Consider the following 16614-nt stretch of genomic DNA (forward strand, 5'->3'; position numbering starts at 1 on the left):
ATATTAGAAATTTCAGACGTGGCTTCCTTCTTTTCACAATTACCTTCTCCATACTTTCGGTTCACCGCTAATTAGGAGAAAGAGCATCACTTTTTTGAAATGTTTACTTTTCTGATCCCTATCTAATTTATGGTGGCAATATAATTTACGTTGGGCCCCAATGAAGATTTCAAAATATCAATGCCTTACGTTATGTACGTTACTTGCTGGAGTACCAATTGTTTGTGATTGAATCAGGGTAGTAAGTCTTCTGGTATATGTCTTCATTGTTTTTATTTTAAGAAAATGATCGGTGTTAGATTTCCGAATATTTGTATGACGTGCGTTTCCTACGTTACTTAACGGATTAATTAAATAGTGAATTATCGTTTAGCAAACTGGTGTCTATGTCATCGGCGTTGGGCGCCAATGAGGCTGAACTTTCAGTGGTCCATATGGATGTTATATTTCAAGGTTTATAATTGGCCATCGAGGAATTTGATGTTCCGAACTGAGATTCACTATTAGGCGATAATCGCCTTTATATCTCTTCTTCCTTTTTTTTCCTCAACACCATTATCAGTAGGATATAGTTTTATTTTTCTATTCTTCACACTAAACGAACCAGATGACTTGAAAATTCTGCCTTACGTTACGTACTTTACTTGACGGACTAACTATTGGATTATTGTGACTTCAGGCTTAACTATTGTGAATGAGTTATGGAACGTTTCTTATTAGGTGTGTGAGTTTGTTTTGACTTATTTGGCGGTGGATTTTAATTTTTTGGATAGAACATAATAAAAGATGAACTTGAAAAAAATTGAGACAAAGAAATAAGGACTTCTTGACTGTTAAATGCTTTAGGGTCTCGGAGAAAAAAAGTTCTAATCTCTTAAAAACTAATAAAAAAATAAAACTTTGCAACATTTTACAAAAAAATAAAGAAGCTTTGTTTTTAACAAAAATATTGTAGATAAAAAAATTTTGACTAATATGATTTCTTCTCCTTCCATTCTTTCTTTATGAAAAGCTTTTGTTTTGTAGGTAAGCTTTCTTAATAACTGCTAGTAATTAATGCTGGCAACACTGTTTCTGTTTGATTGATTTGTTTTCTGCTTTACAGGATTTATCGTTTTTGTTGATTGTTTTAGGAATCGTATGTGGACAAATAAAAGCTTACTAGGCCTATGTAGCTTTTACTAGTTTACCGTCTGCTGGTGAATTTCGAGGCCAGTGAATACAATGACTTTAGTAATTCCAAAGCTCTTTTATCGGCATTGCCATCAAGGCTGCCGGGCGATGAAGAGCCGGAGGAGGATGTTATAGATCCTGATTCTGTTGTCGTTGTTGCGGCGGAAGTTTCACCACCAATATCATCAACAATAATGGCAAATTTTGTGGTGGCTTCGGCACTGTTGGCGCCGCTATCTGCTGTGGTGGTGGCGGTAAATGTTGTTGTGGCTGGTGGCAAATCTGTGGAACCATAACTCATGGTGGTCGTGGTAATTTCTTCGCCACTACCAGTTCTGCGATAGGTGGTAATGGGTAGCTTTTCTGTTGTGGTCACTGTGTGCGTGAGTTCTCTAGTCTGGGTCTTTGTAGAGCTGTGCAATTTACCATCCATGGAAATCAAGGCTCCCAGTAGACTTTTACGTGATCGTTCCAATGCCTTGCCATTGTGATCGTCGCAGGTTTGAATGAGCAGAAGGAGAAGTCTTAAAATTTGACGATTATGTTCCGCTTCGGCCATAACATTTTTCAAATGTAGAGCCTCCGATTCATTGAGGCCACCAAATAGTTTATTGGCAATACGCTGAAGTCCTGTGGTGGCGGGTAGATTTTCCTTGGAGATATCATAGGAATCAAAAAGATCACCCCAAGGATCTTCCGGTTGTTGTTGTTGTTGTTGCTGTCTATATTGGGAATTTTGTCTACCCTCAATGCGTTCTGAAGAGGAGGAGCTCGAGGAGTAAGATGTATGGCTTCTTGCTTGTGTATCTAATGTAAACGATGAAGATTTACCCTGGGTCTTGGGCTGATAGGTGGTTTTCTTCATCAGACCATCATTGATTTTCAGCGGATCCAAAACATCATCTTCATTGGCAAAGGTCCAGGGTTTTTGTGGCTTGGGGTCCGTACTCAATTTGCCAGATTTTTCATTGTGATTTCTTGAATTCTTGACAAACGATTCGGTGTGCTGGGTGTGCAAAAGTTCTTCTCCAGAATCGGAATTACTGGGTGGTTCCAATTCTGCCGAGAATTCCAAATTCGATTTACGTTCTGAGGAACTCTTAAAGGTGGTGGCATCGAATACATTTGTGGTTTGTTCAGAATCTGGATACCCGGTCGAGGTAATCAAATGGCTATTGATATCTGCCGCTAAGTTCGATTCTGTTGTGGAATATGGGCGATTTGTGGTGGGAGCTACTGTGGGCAAATAAGTGGCCGCAGTGCCATGATTGAACAGAGTGGGATCGGTGACACTAACAAAACGATTTTCAAATGGTGGTTCTGTGGGTCTGGCCTGGGACCTCAATTCATCTCGGAACTTGATGGGATCATTGAGATAATCATTAAGGGCATTCGAGAAGACTTGGGCAATTTTACGTGACTCAGGTTTTTCGGCCAGGGTGCGTATGGTGGCATCTGTGGGGCCAATTTGTGGGAAGGAGGTCACCACATTTGCTGTGGCGGGAATATTTACCGCATCTACGCCACTTCGGGATTTGCTGTCCGGAGTTTCAGTTCCTTCTTCTTCGCCCTGATCCAAACCAAAGAGTTTCTGGTATTTCTTGACGGTTTTATTGCTCAACAAACTGTTGGCAATGTCATCGGCGTTGGCCGCCAATGAGGCTGAACTTTCAGTGGTCAAGGTGGCAGTGGTGTCGGAGGGTTTGTCTTTGGGCGCCAAGGAATTTGAACTGCCGGAATGAGATTCACTCTTGGACGAAACCAATGTCGTATCACTGTTATCCTCTGCACCCTTGCCTTCTCCCTTCTCCCTCAACACCGTTGTCGACAAGGTGTCACTTTTACCCTTAACACTTTCCGTTTTCTTATCCTCACCCGCGGCCAGAGAGTTAACATTGTGCCCAACAGACGAAGAAGACTCATTATGTTCTGTGGCAAAATATTTGGCCAATGAAACCAAAGCATCCGGTCCCGATGATGGTGGTATATCCAAACCAGGACGATTGCTACCATTTGCGGATTGCTTGATCAATTCCACATCCTGGAAGTTATGTTTTATCACATCCATGGTCTTCAGCATCTCGTTGACATTGCGATTAACCTCAATATCGGTAACGGGGGCAAAGAGCAAATTATCACCACTGGAACCCTTGGAAAGCTTTGTAGTACTTGACGAAGATTTGGGTAAATAGGTTGGGCCGGTGGTGGCTGGTGTTGTGGATTCTCCGGAGTCTATATCCGCTTCATAATATTTGTGATTACGTGGCAACTCTTGTTCTCCATAGTTGTGACGCATACCAATCACAATAGAGCGTAGGGTTGTGGCTTCACTAACTTGCGAAGATTTGGGACTGGTTGTGGGTTTCACGGCATCTTTCTTTTCACCCTCACCCAAGAGGAGACCTGAACCCTGTTTTGCCACATTGAAGCGGTGTGGTGTGGGAGTTGTGGCCACGCCCTCTTTGTTGTATTTTCCATCACTACCTCCACTCTTACCCTTGACCACCACGGAGGGTACTGTGGGTGTGTAGAAGGGGGTTGTCCTGGTCGAATCCAAACGTCTAGCTGTGGTGTAGGTTCCCGAAACATAGGACGGTGTGGGGTGCGGTAACTTATCACCACTATCCACCACGAATTTTTCCTTCTTGTTCTCCACGTTGCTGCCGGAATATTTGTACTTCTTATTCAATTTTTCATCACTCGAGTCCTGGGCAGGCTTCTCCTCACGGTAACGTTGATTACCCCTTTGGCCATTGCGGGCTTTCTCTGTGGTTTCACTGCTCAATCCGACATAGCCATGTCTTTGTGAGCCACGATCTCCAGCACCTCTGTTACGTCCTTCATCGGATGATTTGCCGCCCTTGGAATCCTTGGCCGCAACCTGATATTTGGACTTATCTGCACCCCCATAAGCATTACGACTGCGATCACTAACAAAGGATGCGGATTCAGCTGTTATTTGGGATTCATCTTCATCATTAGTATTGCTGTTGATAACGGTAATTCCGGAACGGGATTTTTCACTGGAAAGATCTTCAAAGTCCACACTTTCTATGGAAGGCATTTCAGCGGAATCGATACGTCTTTCGGGTTTGTTGATGCTGGGATATTCATGACTGGCACTGGTGGCAGCAAAAGGAGTCACATCACTTCCCGATCCACTGGGACCATTTGTACCCTGGGGTCCATCAGGACCGCTGGGACCATCCGGACCACTGGAACCATTTTTACCGACTTTGTATTTATCAGCACTTGGACCATTACCTCCCGCACGACCATCTTTGCCATTGGGACCATTACCACCTACACGATATTTATCACCGCTGGGACCATCTTTACCTTTACCACCAGTTCTATAGTTGTCATTATCGGGACCATTTTTGCCCACATTATAACTGTCACTATTAGGGCCATTATTACCATCACGATAATATTCATTGCTGCCATCAGGACCACGTTTGCCATCTCTGTATTTATCGTTTGTGGAATCAGGGCCACGATTTCCGTCTCTGTACTTTTCATTGCTGGCATCGGGTCCTCTATTACCATCTCTGTATTTATCATTGCTGGCATCGGGTCCTCTATTACCATCTCTGTATTTATCATTGGAGGCATTAGGGCCACGATTTCCATCCCGGTATTTGTCGCCATTGACACCCGAGCCTCTATTGCCAGCTCCATAATTTTCATTACTCAAATCCGCACCCGATCTTTGGCTACCTGACACCTTACCCTTGCCGCCGCCATAGGGACCATCCAAATCTCCGGAACCTTTACGTTGTCCTGATCCACTGCTACCATCCGAATTTCTACCCGAACCTGAACCATTACGACCACTCTTACCATTATAATTAACACTTGATGGCTCAGCATCAATGGAAATTCCTTCCCGCGAACGCGAGGACGTACTCTTAGCAGGTACTCGAGGTTTTATATTCAAACCACCGCCTACTATATTAAAACCTTGGACGGGTACAACGGGTTTTAAATGTTGATCGCGCTGTTTTCCCAACAGTTCGCTACTCTCACCATAGAAAGTTGACGAACCCAAACAGTTGACCTTGAACCACCAATCACAGGTTAGTTCACTTTGTTGAAATATGGTGCCGTTGGGGCAGAGGAAAGAGATTTTACGGCCCTCTTCGCAAATGTGGAAGACCTGGAGAGGAGAGGAAATATTTTTAAATTCGTTTGGGCAGAAATTTTGTGGGGGAGGGAGACCCTTACCTGACAATCCGTTTCCATATCTGCAAAATAACCATTACCATAGGATCGGCAACTGAAACTGGTCTTGGGTATGCGTGGATAAATGGGGAAATCAATGCCGGGACGTCCCACCACACCCTGATACACCTCATAGTCGACATCTTCATCGGAGGCTCGCTTCCTTAGGCTGTGCTTGTGTTCATTGCAGTCCGCTTGGGTTTCATAGTGCTCCTCGAATTGTGTGGCTCCGGTTTGTTTGGCTAAAACTCTTGCGGGTATATGGCTCTGTGAAATGGCGGAGGACAGGGAAGAGAAAATATATTAGTGAAGTATGATTTTGGCATAACAGAATCCTGGAGATTTTGGAAGAGATCTGTAGGGGAAAATAATCTTTTTTATATAGAAGAAAATCCTCAGGACATGAGGAAAATTTTTTTCAGGACCTGAGGTATATATTTTTATAAACACAAATTCGGAATATCTGAGAACATTTTTTTCTATTAAAAGTCTCAGACCTAAGAAAAAAACTTGTGCTCAGGTCCCGTGGAATTTTTTCTATGTATACCGGAAAATTTTTGTGCTCAGGACCATAGAACTAATATCGCAGGCCATTAAGACTTTGTTTTGATAAAAATAAACTGTCCTGAGGATTTTTTTCTTAGAAATAAATGTTCTCAGGTCTTCACATTAAGGCTCCATATATTTTATAAAAAATAAAATATCGCCATGTCTTCTATGGACAATAGAAGACCCTCCGGACTTTATTAATCTAAATAGAGTCCCCTTTGAGCAATGTTCGCCATTTTCATATCGCTTCGTGTTCCACATCGTTTCAACAGTTTATCTACCCCAACTCTGTTTCGCATAGCGTGAAAAATTCCATTAAATTTTCGGTTCCGTCCAAAAATTGCGGAAGCATCCATAACAATTTATCCATGGCATTTAATGTTTAATTATTATATTTTTTTTTATCGGACATAAGTCGTCATACTTACTCGTGCATCAGCCACGCCAAGATTTAATAGCACAACTAGAACTAAAAAAGCTGGAACGAAATATGGAAGAGAAGAAGAAGAGAAAGAGAGACAGGTAAAAAATAACAATTAGTGATTTTGCAAAAATTTGGAATTAATTTTCAATTAAAGGTCACAAGGTCGGGGTGGGAGTGTTAAAAAGAGGCAGGCAAATTATGAATTGAGTTAATGGGGTTAATGGGTCTTCTAAGGAATCTTCGAATAGAATTCTGACTTCTTAATAAATATTTAAAAAATCCACGCCTAGAGGTCTGAAAGTTCTCTAGAAAAAATATTTAAAAAATCCACGCCTAGAGGTCTGAAAGTTCTCTAGAAAAAATATTTAAAAAATCCACGCCTAGAGGTCTGAAAGTTCTCTAGAAAAAATATTTAAAAAATCCACGCCTAGAGGTCTGAAAGTTCTCTAGAAAAAATATTTAAAAAATCCACGCCTAGAGGTCTGAAAGTTCTCTAGAAAAAAATATTTAAAAAATCCACGCCTAGAGGTCTGAAACTTCTCTAGAAAAAATATTTAAAAAATCCACGCCTAATGGTCTGAAAGTTCTCTAGAAAAAATATTTAAAAAATTCATGCCTAAAGGCCTGAAAGTTCTCTAGGCTAAAGGTCTGAAAGTTCTCTAGAAAAAATATTTAAAAAATCCACGCCTAAAGGCCTGAAAGTTCTCTAGAAAAAATATTTAAAAAATCCACGCCTAAAGGTCTGAAAGTTCTCTAGAAAAAATATTTAAAAAATCCACGCCTAAAGGTCTGAAAGTTCTCTAGAAAAAATATTTAAAAAATTCATGCCTGAAGGCCTGAAAGTTCTCTAGAAAAAATATTTAAAAAATCCACGCCTAAAGGCCTGAAAGTTCTCTAGAAAAAATATTTAAAAAATCCACGCCTAAAGGCCTGAAAGTTCTCTAGAAAAAATATTTAAAAAATCCACGCCTAAAGGTCTGAAAGTTCTCTAGAAAAAATATTTAAAAAATCCACGCCTAATGGCCTAAAAGTTCTCTAGAAAAAATATTTAAAAAATCCACGCCTAAAGGTCTGAAAGTTCTCTAGAAAAAATATTTAAAAAATCCACGCCTACAGGCCTGAAAGTTCTCTAGAAAAAATATTTAAAAAATCCACGCCTAAATGCCTGAAAGTTCTCTAGAAAAAATATTTAAAAAATCCACGCCTAAAGGTCTGAAAGTTCTCTAGAAAAAATATTTAAAACATCCACGTCTAAAGGCCTGAAAGTTCTCTGGAAAAAATATTTAAAAAATCCACGCCTAAAGGTCTGAAAGTTCTCTAGAAAAAATATTTAAAAAATCCACACCTAAAGGCCTGAAAGTTCTCTTGAAAAAATATTTAAAAAATCCACGCCTAAAGGCCTGAAAGTTCTCTAGAAAAAATATTTAAAAAATCCACGCCTAAAGGTCTGAAAGTTCTCTAGAAAAAATATTTAAAAAATCCACGCCTAAAGGTCTGAAAGTTCTCTAGAAAAAATATTTTAAAAATCCACGCCTAAAGGTCTGAAAGTTCTCTAGAAAAAATATTTAAAAAATCCACGCCTAAAGGTCTGAAAGTTCTCTAGAAAAAATATTTAAAAAATCCACGCCTAAAGGTCTGAAAGTTCTCTAGAAAAAATATTTTAAAAATCCACGCCTAAAGGTCTGAAAGTTCTCTAGAAAAAATATTTAAAAAATCCACGCCTAAAGGTCTGAAAGTTCTCTAGAAAAAATATTTAAAAAATCCACGCCTAAAGGCCTGAAAGTTTTCTAGAAAAAATATTTAAAAAATCCACGCTTTGAGGTCTGAAAGTTCTCTAGAAAAAATATTTAAAAAATCCACGCCTTGAGGTCTGAAAGTTCTCTAGAAAAAATATTTAAAAAATCCACGCCTAAAGGTCTGAAAGTTCTCTAGAAAAAATATTTAAAAAATCCACGCCTAAAGGTCTGAAAGTTCTCTAGAAAAAATATTTAAAAAAGACCTGTTAGGATCAAGATCCTCTTAGAATCAAGAGTGTTCAACTCTTGAGGTGTCTACAACCTGTGGGTCCCACGCGTTTTAGTCTATTAGGGTCCCTCGCATATTAGACAATTAGGAATGCGCCTTAACCCGTTAGAAATTGAATTGTCCGTAACATTTGGTACCTCGCATCTTAGCCTATTAGGCACCCTCTTGAGGTGTCCGTAGCCCTTGGGTCCCATAAGTCGTATTCTATTAGGAGTGCTTCTAAGGCCGTTAGAACTCCTCTGGAAGTGTCCGCTACCATTGGGTCCTTTGTATTTTAAGCTGTTAGGAATTCCCTTGAGGTGTCTACAACTCTTTAGTCCCACGAGGTGTCCGTAACCCTTGGATGTTAAGCATATTAGTCCATTGTCCGTAACCCTTGGGACCCCCGAATCCTAACCTATTAATAGTAACCCCCTTGTTCGTAACTCTTGATTCGTCGGTGTCTTGACACATTAATTCATGGAACCTCGCATATCCCCTTAAGGGGATTCTTCACAGGATAATATGAATATCCTTGGGACTTCCACCTCTTAGCCTGTTAGGTATACTCATGACATGCTTCTGACCCTTTCATTGTCCTTGGTGTTCGCTCGTCTTATATATCTCATGGGTGCTTTGTGTTTTAACGGCGCATCTTGGCCCATTTAGAACTAAAGTCAACTCACTGCTTAGACCACTTGAAAGCAAAAACATGGGCCTTTGGTCCTGCTGATTTTTTCAATGGAAAAAAAGTCATTTTCCAGAGTTCCTGACGATTTTTTCTATAGAAAAAACTTGGGGAAAATGCCCTTATGATTTTTTTTCTATAGAAAAAATTTGGGCCAGAGTCCTTATAAAAATTCATAAGTTCTGACGATTTATTCTGTAGAGAAAACATAGGTCCTGGCAAATTTTCTTCTATAGAAAAAAAAAACTTGGATCATAGGTCCCTACAATTTTTTTCTATCAAAAAAAACTTGGGCCATGTGACCTGAAGAGTTTTTTTTCTACACAAAAAACTTGAACCATAGGTCCTGACTATTTTTTTCTATACAATATTTTTGTCTATATAAAAAAATCATAGACATGAGGTCCTAATGATTTTTTTCTTTATAAAAACTTGGACCGTAGATACTGACGATTTTTTTATACAAAAAAAATCATGCTCATGTCCCAGCGAATTTTTTTCTTCAGGAAAAAATTGGACCTGAGATCTAACGAATTTTTTTCTATAAAAAAATTGGCTTATGTTCCTAACGATTTTTTTTTTTTTTGATAGAAGAAAATTTTGGGCGAAAAAATCTTAACCAGAGATCCTGAAGAATTTGTTTCTACCATGGAAAAATTGGAAAAAAAGTTGGCTCGGAGCTCTAACAATTTTTTAATAGAAAATATATGGACCAGGATTTTCACCATTTGTTTTCTTTTCGGTAGAAACTTGAACCAGGGACCTTACAATTTTTTCCAAATAGGAAAACTTGTGGATCAGAGGTCTCAAAAATGTTTATCTCTGTAATTTTCCGTTTTTTTAATTCCAGCCCGTATTTTACCCCCCAATTCCTTCTTCTGCTCATTGCTACGCTTGACCTCACCGCCCCGCTTAAAATGCTCGACTCACATTTGTTCCAACTGGTAATAACGATTGTAGTACAATTTGTTTCTTTAATTAAAATTAATTTTTATTTTAATAATTTGTAATTCGTATATTTCTGTTTTTTTTTTTAATTTTCCTCCATAAAAACAATAAAAATTATTACGATTGTTGTTGTTGGCGATTTGTGTGGCATTGCTGCTGCAGATACGAAGACGCATAATAATAACCCAAATAGCCTTCAGCTTGATTTCAATGTTTACAAAGAAATGTGGTTAATGGTATTAGCCCGACCATATGCAGAATTCTAGCACTTGGCAAGCCACCACCCCAGCCGCTTGACCACTGAACTTGATGGCTTTCATGGGTGTGTGTCTGGGTTATGAGTGCGTTAGGGAGCCACGACGCTGAAGATTAATTACTAGCGAATATTGTGATTAACATTTTCGGTAGACAAGTCGTGTCAATGTCAAAATCGTAATACAATATGTCAGAGAGATATAAATCACAGGTTCCCAAATAAGATATATACATACATATGTATATTTTTTTGTTTTTGGCTACCGATATCTGATACCTATTTACACTATCAAATTTCTCCATATTTGACCTGTCAGCTTGACAAGTCATATCTCTCTATTTTTAAGATGAAATATTAATTGAGCCCGTTAAATAGTTATGTGCCAGTTTGATTGATGTGTTCGAACACCCATCAGTTGGGTTTGGACATAAATTAAATTTGTTCGAAATTAAAACAAATGTTCGGAATTTTTTTTATACATTTTACAGGTCAGGTCATCTCCTTTATTTTTATTTTGGCATATCGAATGAAAACAGTAAAGTTGAAACTAAAAATGAAATTTTGAATTTATGGCGAATTTTTGACGGTTACAGGATCGCACTGTATAGCTATCAGAAAGATCAACATTTTCTCCTTATATAAATTCCGTAGAATTTATCCTTAGAAACACAAAAGGCCTTCTGTCTATAGAACATATCCTCAGTAACTTCTTTGACCTGTGCAATATAGTGTACCGATTTTCTATTTACTAAAGACATGAAATAGCTCTAAATTTTAAAGATTTCAGAAAGTCTGATACAAAATATATTAAGGACCTTATGTATTACTAAGTTCGACCACAAAATACTATTAGGTTCCCGTCATTCGACAGTGGTCATTGAGAAGTTATTTTATCTATAGGTGTTTCAGAATGTATTTTTTTAATATAAATAGAAGTGGAGATCTTATAAGAGTTATTTAGTAGACATTTCTCCGAATGTCTTTAATTTATTTACGGTCTTCACCATAACTTCTAGCTAGGAAAGAATATTAAGGGCAGTGTCATTAAAAGGCCATCCAGGGGTGTTTTTCAACCGCGTTTTGGTAGAGGACCCATATAACGATACCACCAAATATTCGGCATTTTGAGTCTTTTTTAACAGAATTGGCTATAATTTGGAACTTAGGGTCCTCATGAGGTCCTCAATAGCATTGCCATTAAAATACCATCCAAGGGTGATTTTACTTTTTTAACTGAATTGGCTATGTTGTCAGGGTATTATAGCTCAAGGGCATTGTGCTAAAAGACCTTCCAGGGGAGTTTTTAACGCCGCGAAATTTTGGTAGAGGACCCATATAACGATATCCCTCAAGGGCATTGCTATTAAAAGACCATCTTGGGGTGTTTTTCAACAACGTTTTGGTAGAGGACCCATATAACGATACCCGCAAATATTCGGTATATTGAGTCTTTTTTTTAAAGAATTGGCTATAATTTGGTACTTAGGTTTCTCAAGGGATAAAAAATCTCCCTACAAAATAAAATGATCGATATGGGACCACTTTGTGGATAGTCACCGTATAACTGCACTCTCCGTTAAAGTCGGAAAGGACCTCTCGGTGCCCTTCAATACCGAACGAGGATTCAGACAAGGTGAAAGTATGTCGTGTAACATGTTTAACATTCTGCTGGAAAGGTCATACGAGATGCAAATGTGAACAGAAATGGCACTCTGTACACCAAGCTGCATATATTACTCGCCTTCGCCGACGACATCGACATAATATGTCGAACATTGCGAGCGATAACAGCCATCTTTCAACAAATTTAGAAGGAGTCTGCTAAAGTAAGAGATGACAAAGCTGATGGTATCAACGCGCAAGACGTCCAGTAGACTCTGACCAACTGTAGAACTTGAAAACTACAACATCGAGGTAGTTAAAGATTTTATATACCTCGGTACCGCAATAAACAAAACAAATAATATCAGCTTTGAAATCCGGAGGAGAATAGTGTTGGCCAACAGATGCTACTATGGTCGGAGCAATCAACTTAAAAGCAAGGCCAACTCTCGCCAGACTCAACTCACAGCCTACAAAACGCTGATATTACCCGTGCTGTTGTATGGATCTGAAGCATTGGGTACTTGAGCAATCAGATGAGGCAGGTCTTTTGGAATGTTTGAGAGAAAAATTCTCCGGAAGATCTATAGGCCGATCTGCGTCAACGGTGAATATCGTCATCGAATGAACTATAAGCTTATCATCTATTCTCGGACATCGACATAGTCAGACGAATCGAGCTGCAGCGAGTATGTTGGCTAGGTCATGTTGTGAGAATGGATGAGAATGCCCCAGCTCAAAAGGCATATAAAAGCGAGCAAGCTGTGGTCCAGGAGGACCACGAATCCGATGGAAAGATCAAGTAGAAGACAACATCTCGGAATATGGTCTTTCAAATTGGAAGAGATGCGCACAAGAAATCTTTGGAAATCTTGTTTTAAGCTCGGTTTATGGAACAACTGTTCTGTCATAAGCCAGCTAAGTAACTATAGGACTTTGTTTAACATGTTTCGGAATGTCCGAATTGGGCCAAATGTGCGCATGATTTGTTGTTTTGCATGATTTGTTGCCCTTTTAAAGGTAACTTCATAATGCCTCTCTCAGAGAAGTGCTACTTTCTATTTGCAAAAAAAACTCTAGTAGTCGATTTTCACAATCCTCCATAGATACCAATTCTTTATAATTGAAAAAATTTTGCAATGCAAGAAAAAGATGATAATCGTTTGGGGCCAAGTCCGGACTGTAAACTTCCCAACCAAGCTCCCGATGTTTCTGGCGAGTCATCCGTTTAAGAAATGGGCCTATCTCATTCCGTTTGGCTAAGGCTTCGCAGATGGCTATTCGATCCATCCTATTTTTTCTGTTAATTATTGTCTGTCCTTTTTATATATTTTGCAACATTGTTCGACTCTATTCTATCTATAGAAGATCTGAAGGAGATCTACAAACCCCCTTCAAGAAGGTTCTTTTACTATTATTTAATACTGTCTGGAGAATATGTTCTGTTCGCCATACCTCATTTTTAAAAAATGATACAAGGAAATGTTGTATCTATAGATGCTCTTTTTCACAAATGTAAGATACCATCAGGATGACAATTATTTAACGAAAAAATTTAAACGATTCTTCCCTTTGAATCAATTCTTCGGTACACATTGCATATAAATGAGTTCTCCAGAATTTTTTATAACCTCGGCGGCCCCGCAGGAGGAGTTCATCTCTCACCATTGCAAAAAATGTTCTCTTAACCGTAGGACCTACATTTAAAATCCGGAAGAATTGTAATCAGGTTCTGAAAATTATCTTCTATAAAAAATGTCCTTAGGTTCTTAATAATTGGCCCGGAGAAAAGGGTGATTTGTTTTTGGAAGTACAATTTTTTTTTTGAAGAACTCACCATTTGAATAATATTAAGAAATCGGATATTCTATTTGTTAATATGTTGACAAATTTTGGGAAGATACCGGGAGTAAACCGATTTCATATTCAGACATGGCTTAGAGTGGGTAAAAAATATTACGATATGCACATATTAAATCTAATCGAAACTCCATTTTTTTACTATTTGATCAACAAATTTTGAAAATTTTGACTCTTTGTAGGTCCAACTTCCGACTTGATCAAAGGGTTTCAAAACAGTCATTTTAATGGGTTGGTCAGATCCCCTTCCCCGTGTAACAATTGCGATGTTTGGCTTGGTCATTTCATAAGTTTTTTGGTCATTTCGTCCCTTAAATATCATCTGATGGTGATCGGAGCGACATTTACGCCCTCTAGTCTGGTAATCAGAATACGTATACCCCCTAAAATATTTACGTATAACTCATGCGACAAACTCATTGACAAATTTAATTGGCATCAATTTATAGGTCAGGCACCTCTCTCGGTTATACTGTCAACTTCTGCGATCGGGAGTAAAAATATAATGTAAATAGTGTAATCACACAAAAGTCTGGGTCCATATGAACCGCTAAATATTGACCGATTATCATGTAATGGGCATTGTTTATTCCATGGTCAGATTCCATTCTTCGTGTAAAATTTTGGTTTTTGGATAACAACAATAGGGGTCTTCTTCGGGCCGAACTGAACCAACATTGTTACGATTGGTCCATAACTGTGACATGTGTGTCCGTCCATCTGTCCTAAAAATTGTGATGGATGGACACACATGTCTATATCGATCCAGCTAGTCAAGATATGACGATCGGTATATTAAAAGGTGGGTCTTGGACCAATATTTCACGGTATTCCAAACACTTCCAAACGCTTTTCGTTGCCTCGAAAAGCTATTATACCCTTACACCATAGTTACGAAGGATATATAAATCCGCATGTCCTAATGTTTTTGTCCATTTGCAAAATTATTGTTGAAAGAAAAAAGTGTCCGAAGGGGTTTCTTTGGAATACATTTGACCTCAGCAATAGAAAGAAAAAAAAACGATCCTCAGCCACTAAGGATTTTGTAATAGAAAAACCTTTGTCTACCAGCTGCTGTTTATGTTTTTCTATATATCTTTAGCTGCCAAGGACATTTTTCTATAAAAATTAAATTTGCCCACAGTCCCCGATAAATTTCAAGCAGATTTTTTTTTGCATTGGAAAAATAGAATTCCTGTCACTTAGCTCTTTTAACTTATTTTTAAAAGTTTATTCTATTTATTGTGCAGGAATTCTTCTGAATTATAAACGGTAGACAGGTCCTTCCATTACTCGATATAATGACATTCGATGTCTAATAGGTCTACATCTAAGAAGATGTGTTTTTTATTGGAAGACGAGTTTTGTCCATTGGCTTTGCTTCTCTAATGCTATTTGAACTTGAAATGTAATATCAAGTTCTATGAACTTCGTTGACTTATTCACACGACGTTCACGAGTTCTATTCCTGAGCGGTGCAAACCACTTCGTTTTAAATGTCAATGAAAAAAGAGCCACACTGCAGCGGCGATCAGGTTTCTTTCAGTGATGATGATGACAGAGGTCTTCTGCTAAATAAATGAACTTCAAGTTCGTGGCTTAAGTCTTTTGTTTAAATATTAACACACACACACACACACACAAAATAAAAAAATATAATAAAAATGCTGCGTGTGCAAACGTTTTAAACATTTTGTTATCAATTATTATTTGTAGTTATATTTTTTGTTATTGTTGTTGTGATATTAAATAAAAAACATTTAATTTTGCCATGCACTGAGGCAGCAGGGTATAAAGTTCAGATCTTAAGTTTAGACAAGACAAGAAAAAATATAAACGTCATAAGTTTTGTTATTTGCAGAGGTTTTTATTTTTTGGGTACAGGTTTCTACATACATACATATTTTTTATGTTGAAGTATGGATTTCGAATTTCCATTTGCACTGCATTTGAGAAATACCAGATTCATCGCCACCGACAACGTTATCAGTTTGGTTTTGGCCCAACTATGTGGCCATCGTATAGCCAACTTATGATGATCAAGTCAAGGTCAATGATTTCATAATTTTTGGCTTCCTAACCCTCCCACTTCCTCCCTCCCGCATCTTTCAACACCTACCGAAATCTATGATGATGATTAACCTGTTTTTTTTCCTCCTGCAATTCCTATAACTTTTTGCCAACATTTGACTTTTGGCCTTTCGTGCAACAAAACAAAAAACAAAAGAAGAAGAAGAAGCTGATGATGTAGGCAAACAAACGTGTTCATGATGTCTACATGTCTTTTGAAAGCCACACGTGTTGCTGGCGTTTTATTTTTTTTCTTCTTCTTTCGAACAAATTCCCATATGAATGATACAACTAACACCAAATCTCTGGCTGTGCCAGACAAACGCAAACCTGGCTGCCTTGCTGACTGCCTTGCTTGGCATGTGCTTACACATGCGTGCCACTAATGACTCCCGGTGAATGGTGTGATGATGCCAGCGAAAAATATTAACACAATACTGCCAGGTTTTTTTTTGGTCATGTTTTTTTTCTGTCCAAGTTTCATTTTATGTGGCAAATGCCTACTTACCACCTAAATAAAAGTTTCCTTTAACCGATTTTCGCGACTCCATGTTGGCCAGAAATATATCTAAAAAAATAGACGAAAAAGAAAAGGAGGAGATTAGAAAAAATATAAAGAAATAAATTAAAATAATGAAATAGTTTGGTTAATTTTCGTCTGGCACAACAGATGATATGCTACAAATTGTTGCATGTTATATAAGAAATAAGAAACGAAATAGAAATATAAAGCGAGAGAGAGAGGGAAACATAGAGAATTAAAATGAGTTGCCGTTTGGGGATAAAGTTTGTGTCTTAAGTCCTTTGTTTTATGGA

The 16614-nt window shown here is 38.2% G+C and overlaps 1 protein-coding gene across 1 annotated transcript; it reads right to left on the reverse strand.

The window, feature by feature from the left end:
- Nucleotides 1-1186: 1186 nt before the first annotated feature.
- On the reverse strand, nt 1187-16369 carry LOC133334041 (uncharacterized). Its single transcript, XM_061542340.1, has 5 exons — nt 16307-16369; nt 6375-6424; nt 5401-5664; nt 5067-5332; nt 1187-4295 (listed from the first exon to the last, which is right to left on the reverse strand). The coding sequence occupies exons 1-5, from the start codon at nt 16347-16349 to the stop codon at nt 1187-1189; spliced, it is 3732 nt and encodes a 1243-aa protein (XP_061398324.1). The 5' UTR covers nt 16350-16369.
- Nucleotides 16370-16614: the final 245 nt, after the last annotated feature.

The sequence above is a fragment of the Musca vetustissima genome, unplaced genomic scaffold (genome assembly GCF_032173495.1).
Source record: "Musca vetustissima isolate MV318-11 ecotype Yass unplaced genomic scaffold, APGP_CSIRO_Mvet_v1 utg73297, whole genome shotgun sequence".
Taxonomy (NCBI): Eukaryota; Metazoa; Arthropoda; class Insecta; order Diptera; family Muscidae; genus Musca; species Musca vetustissima.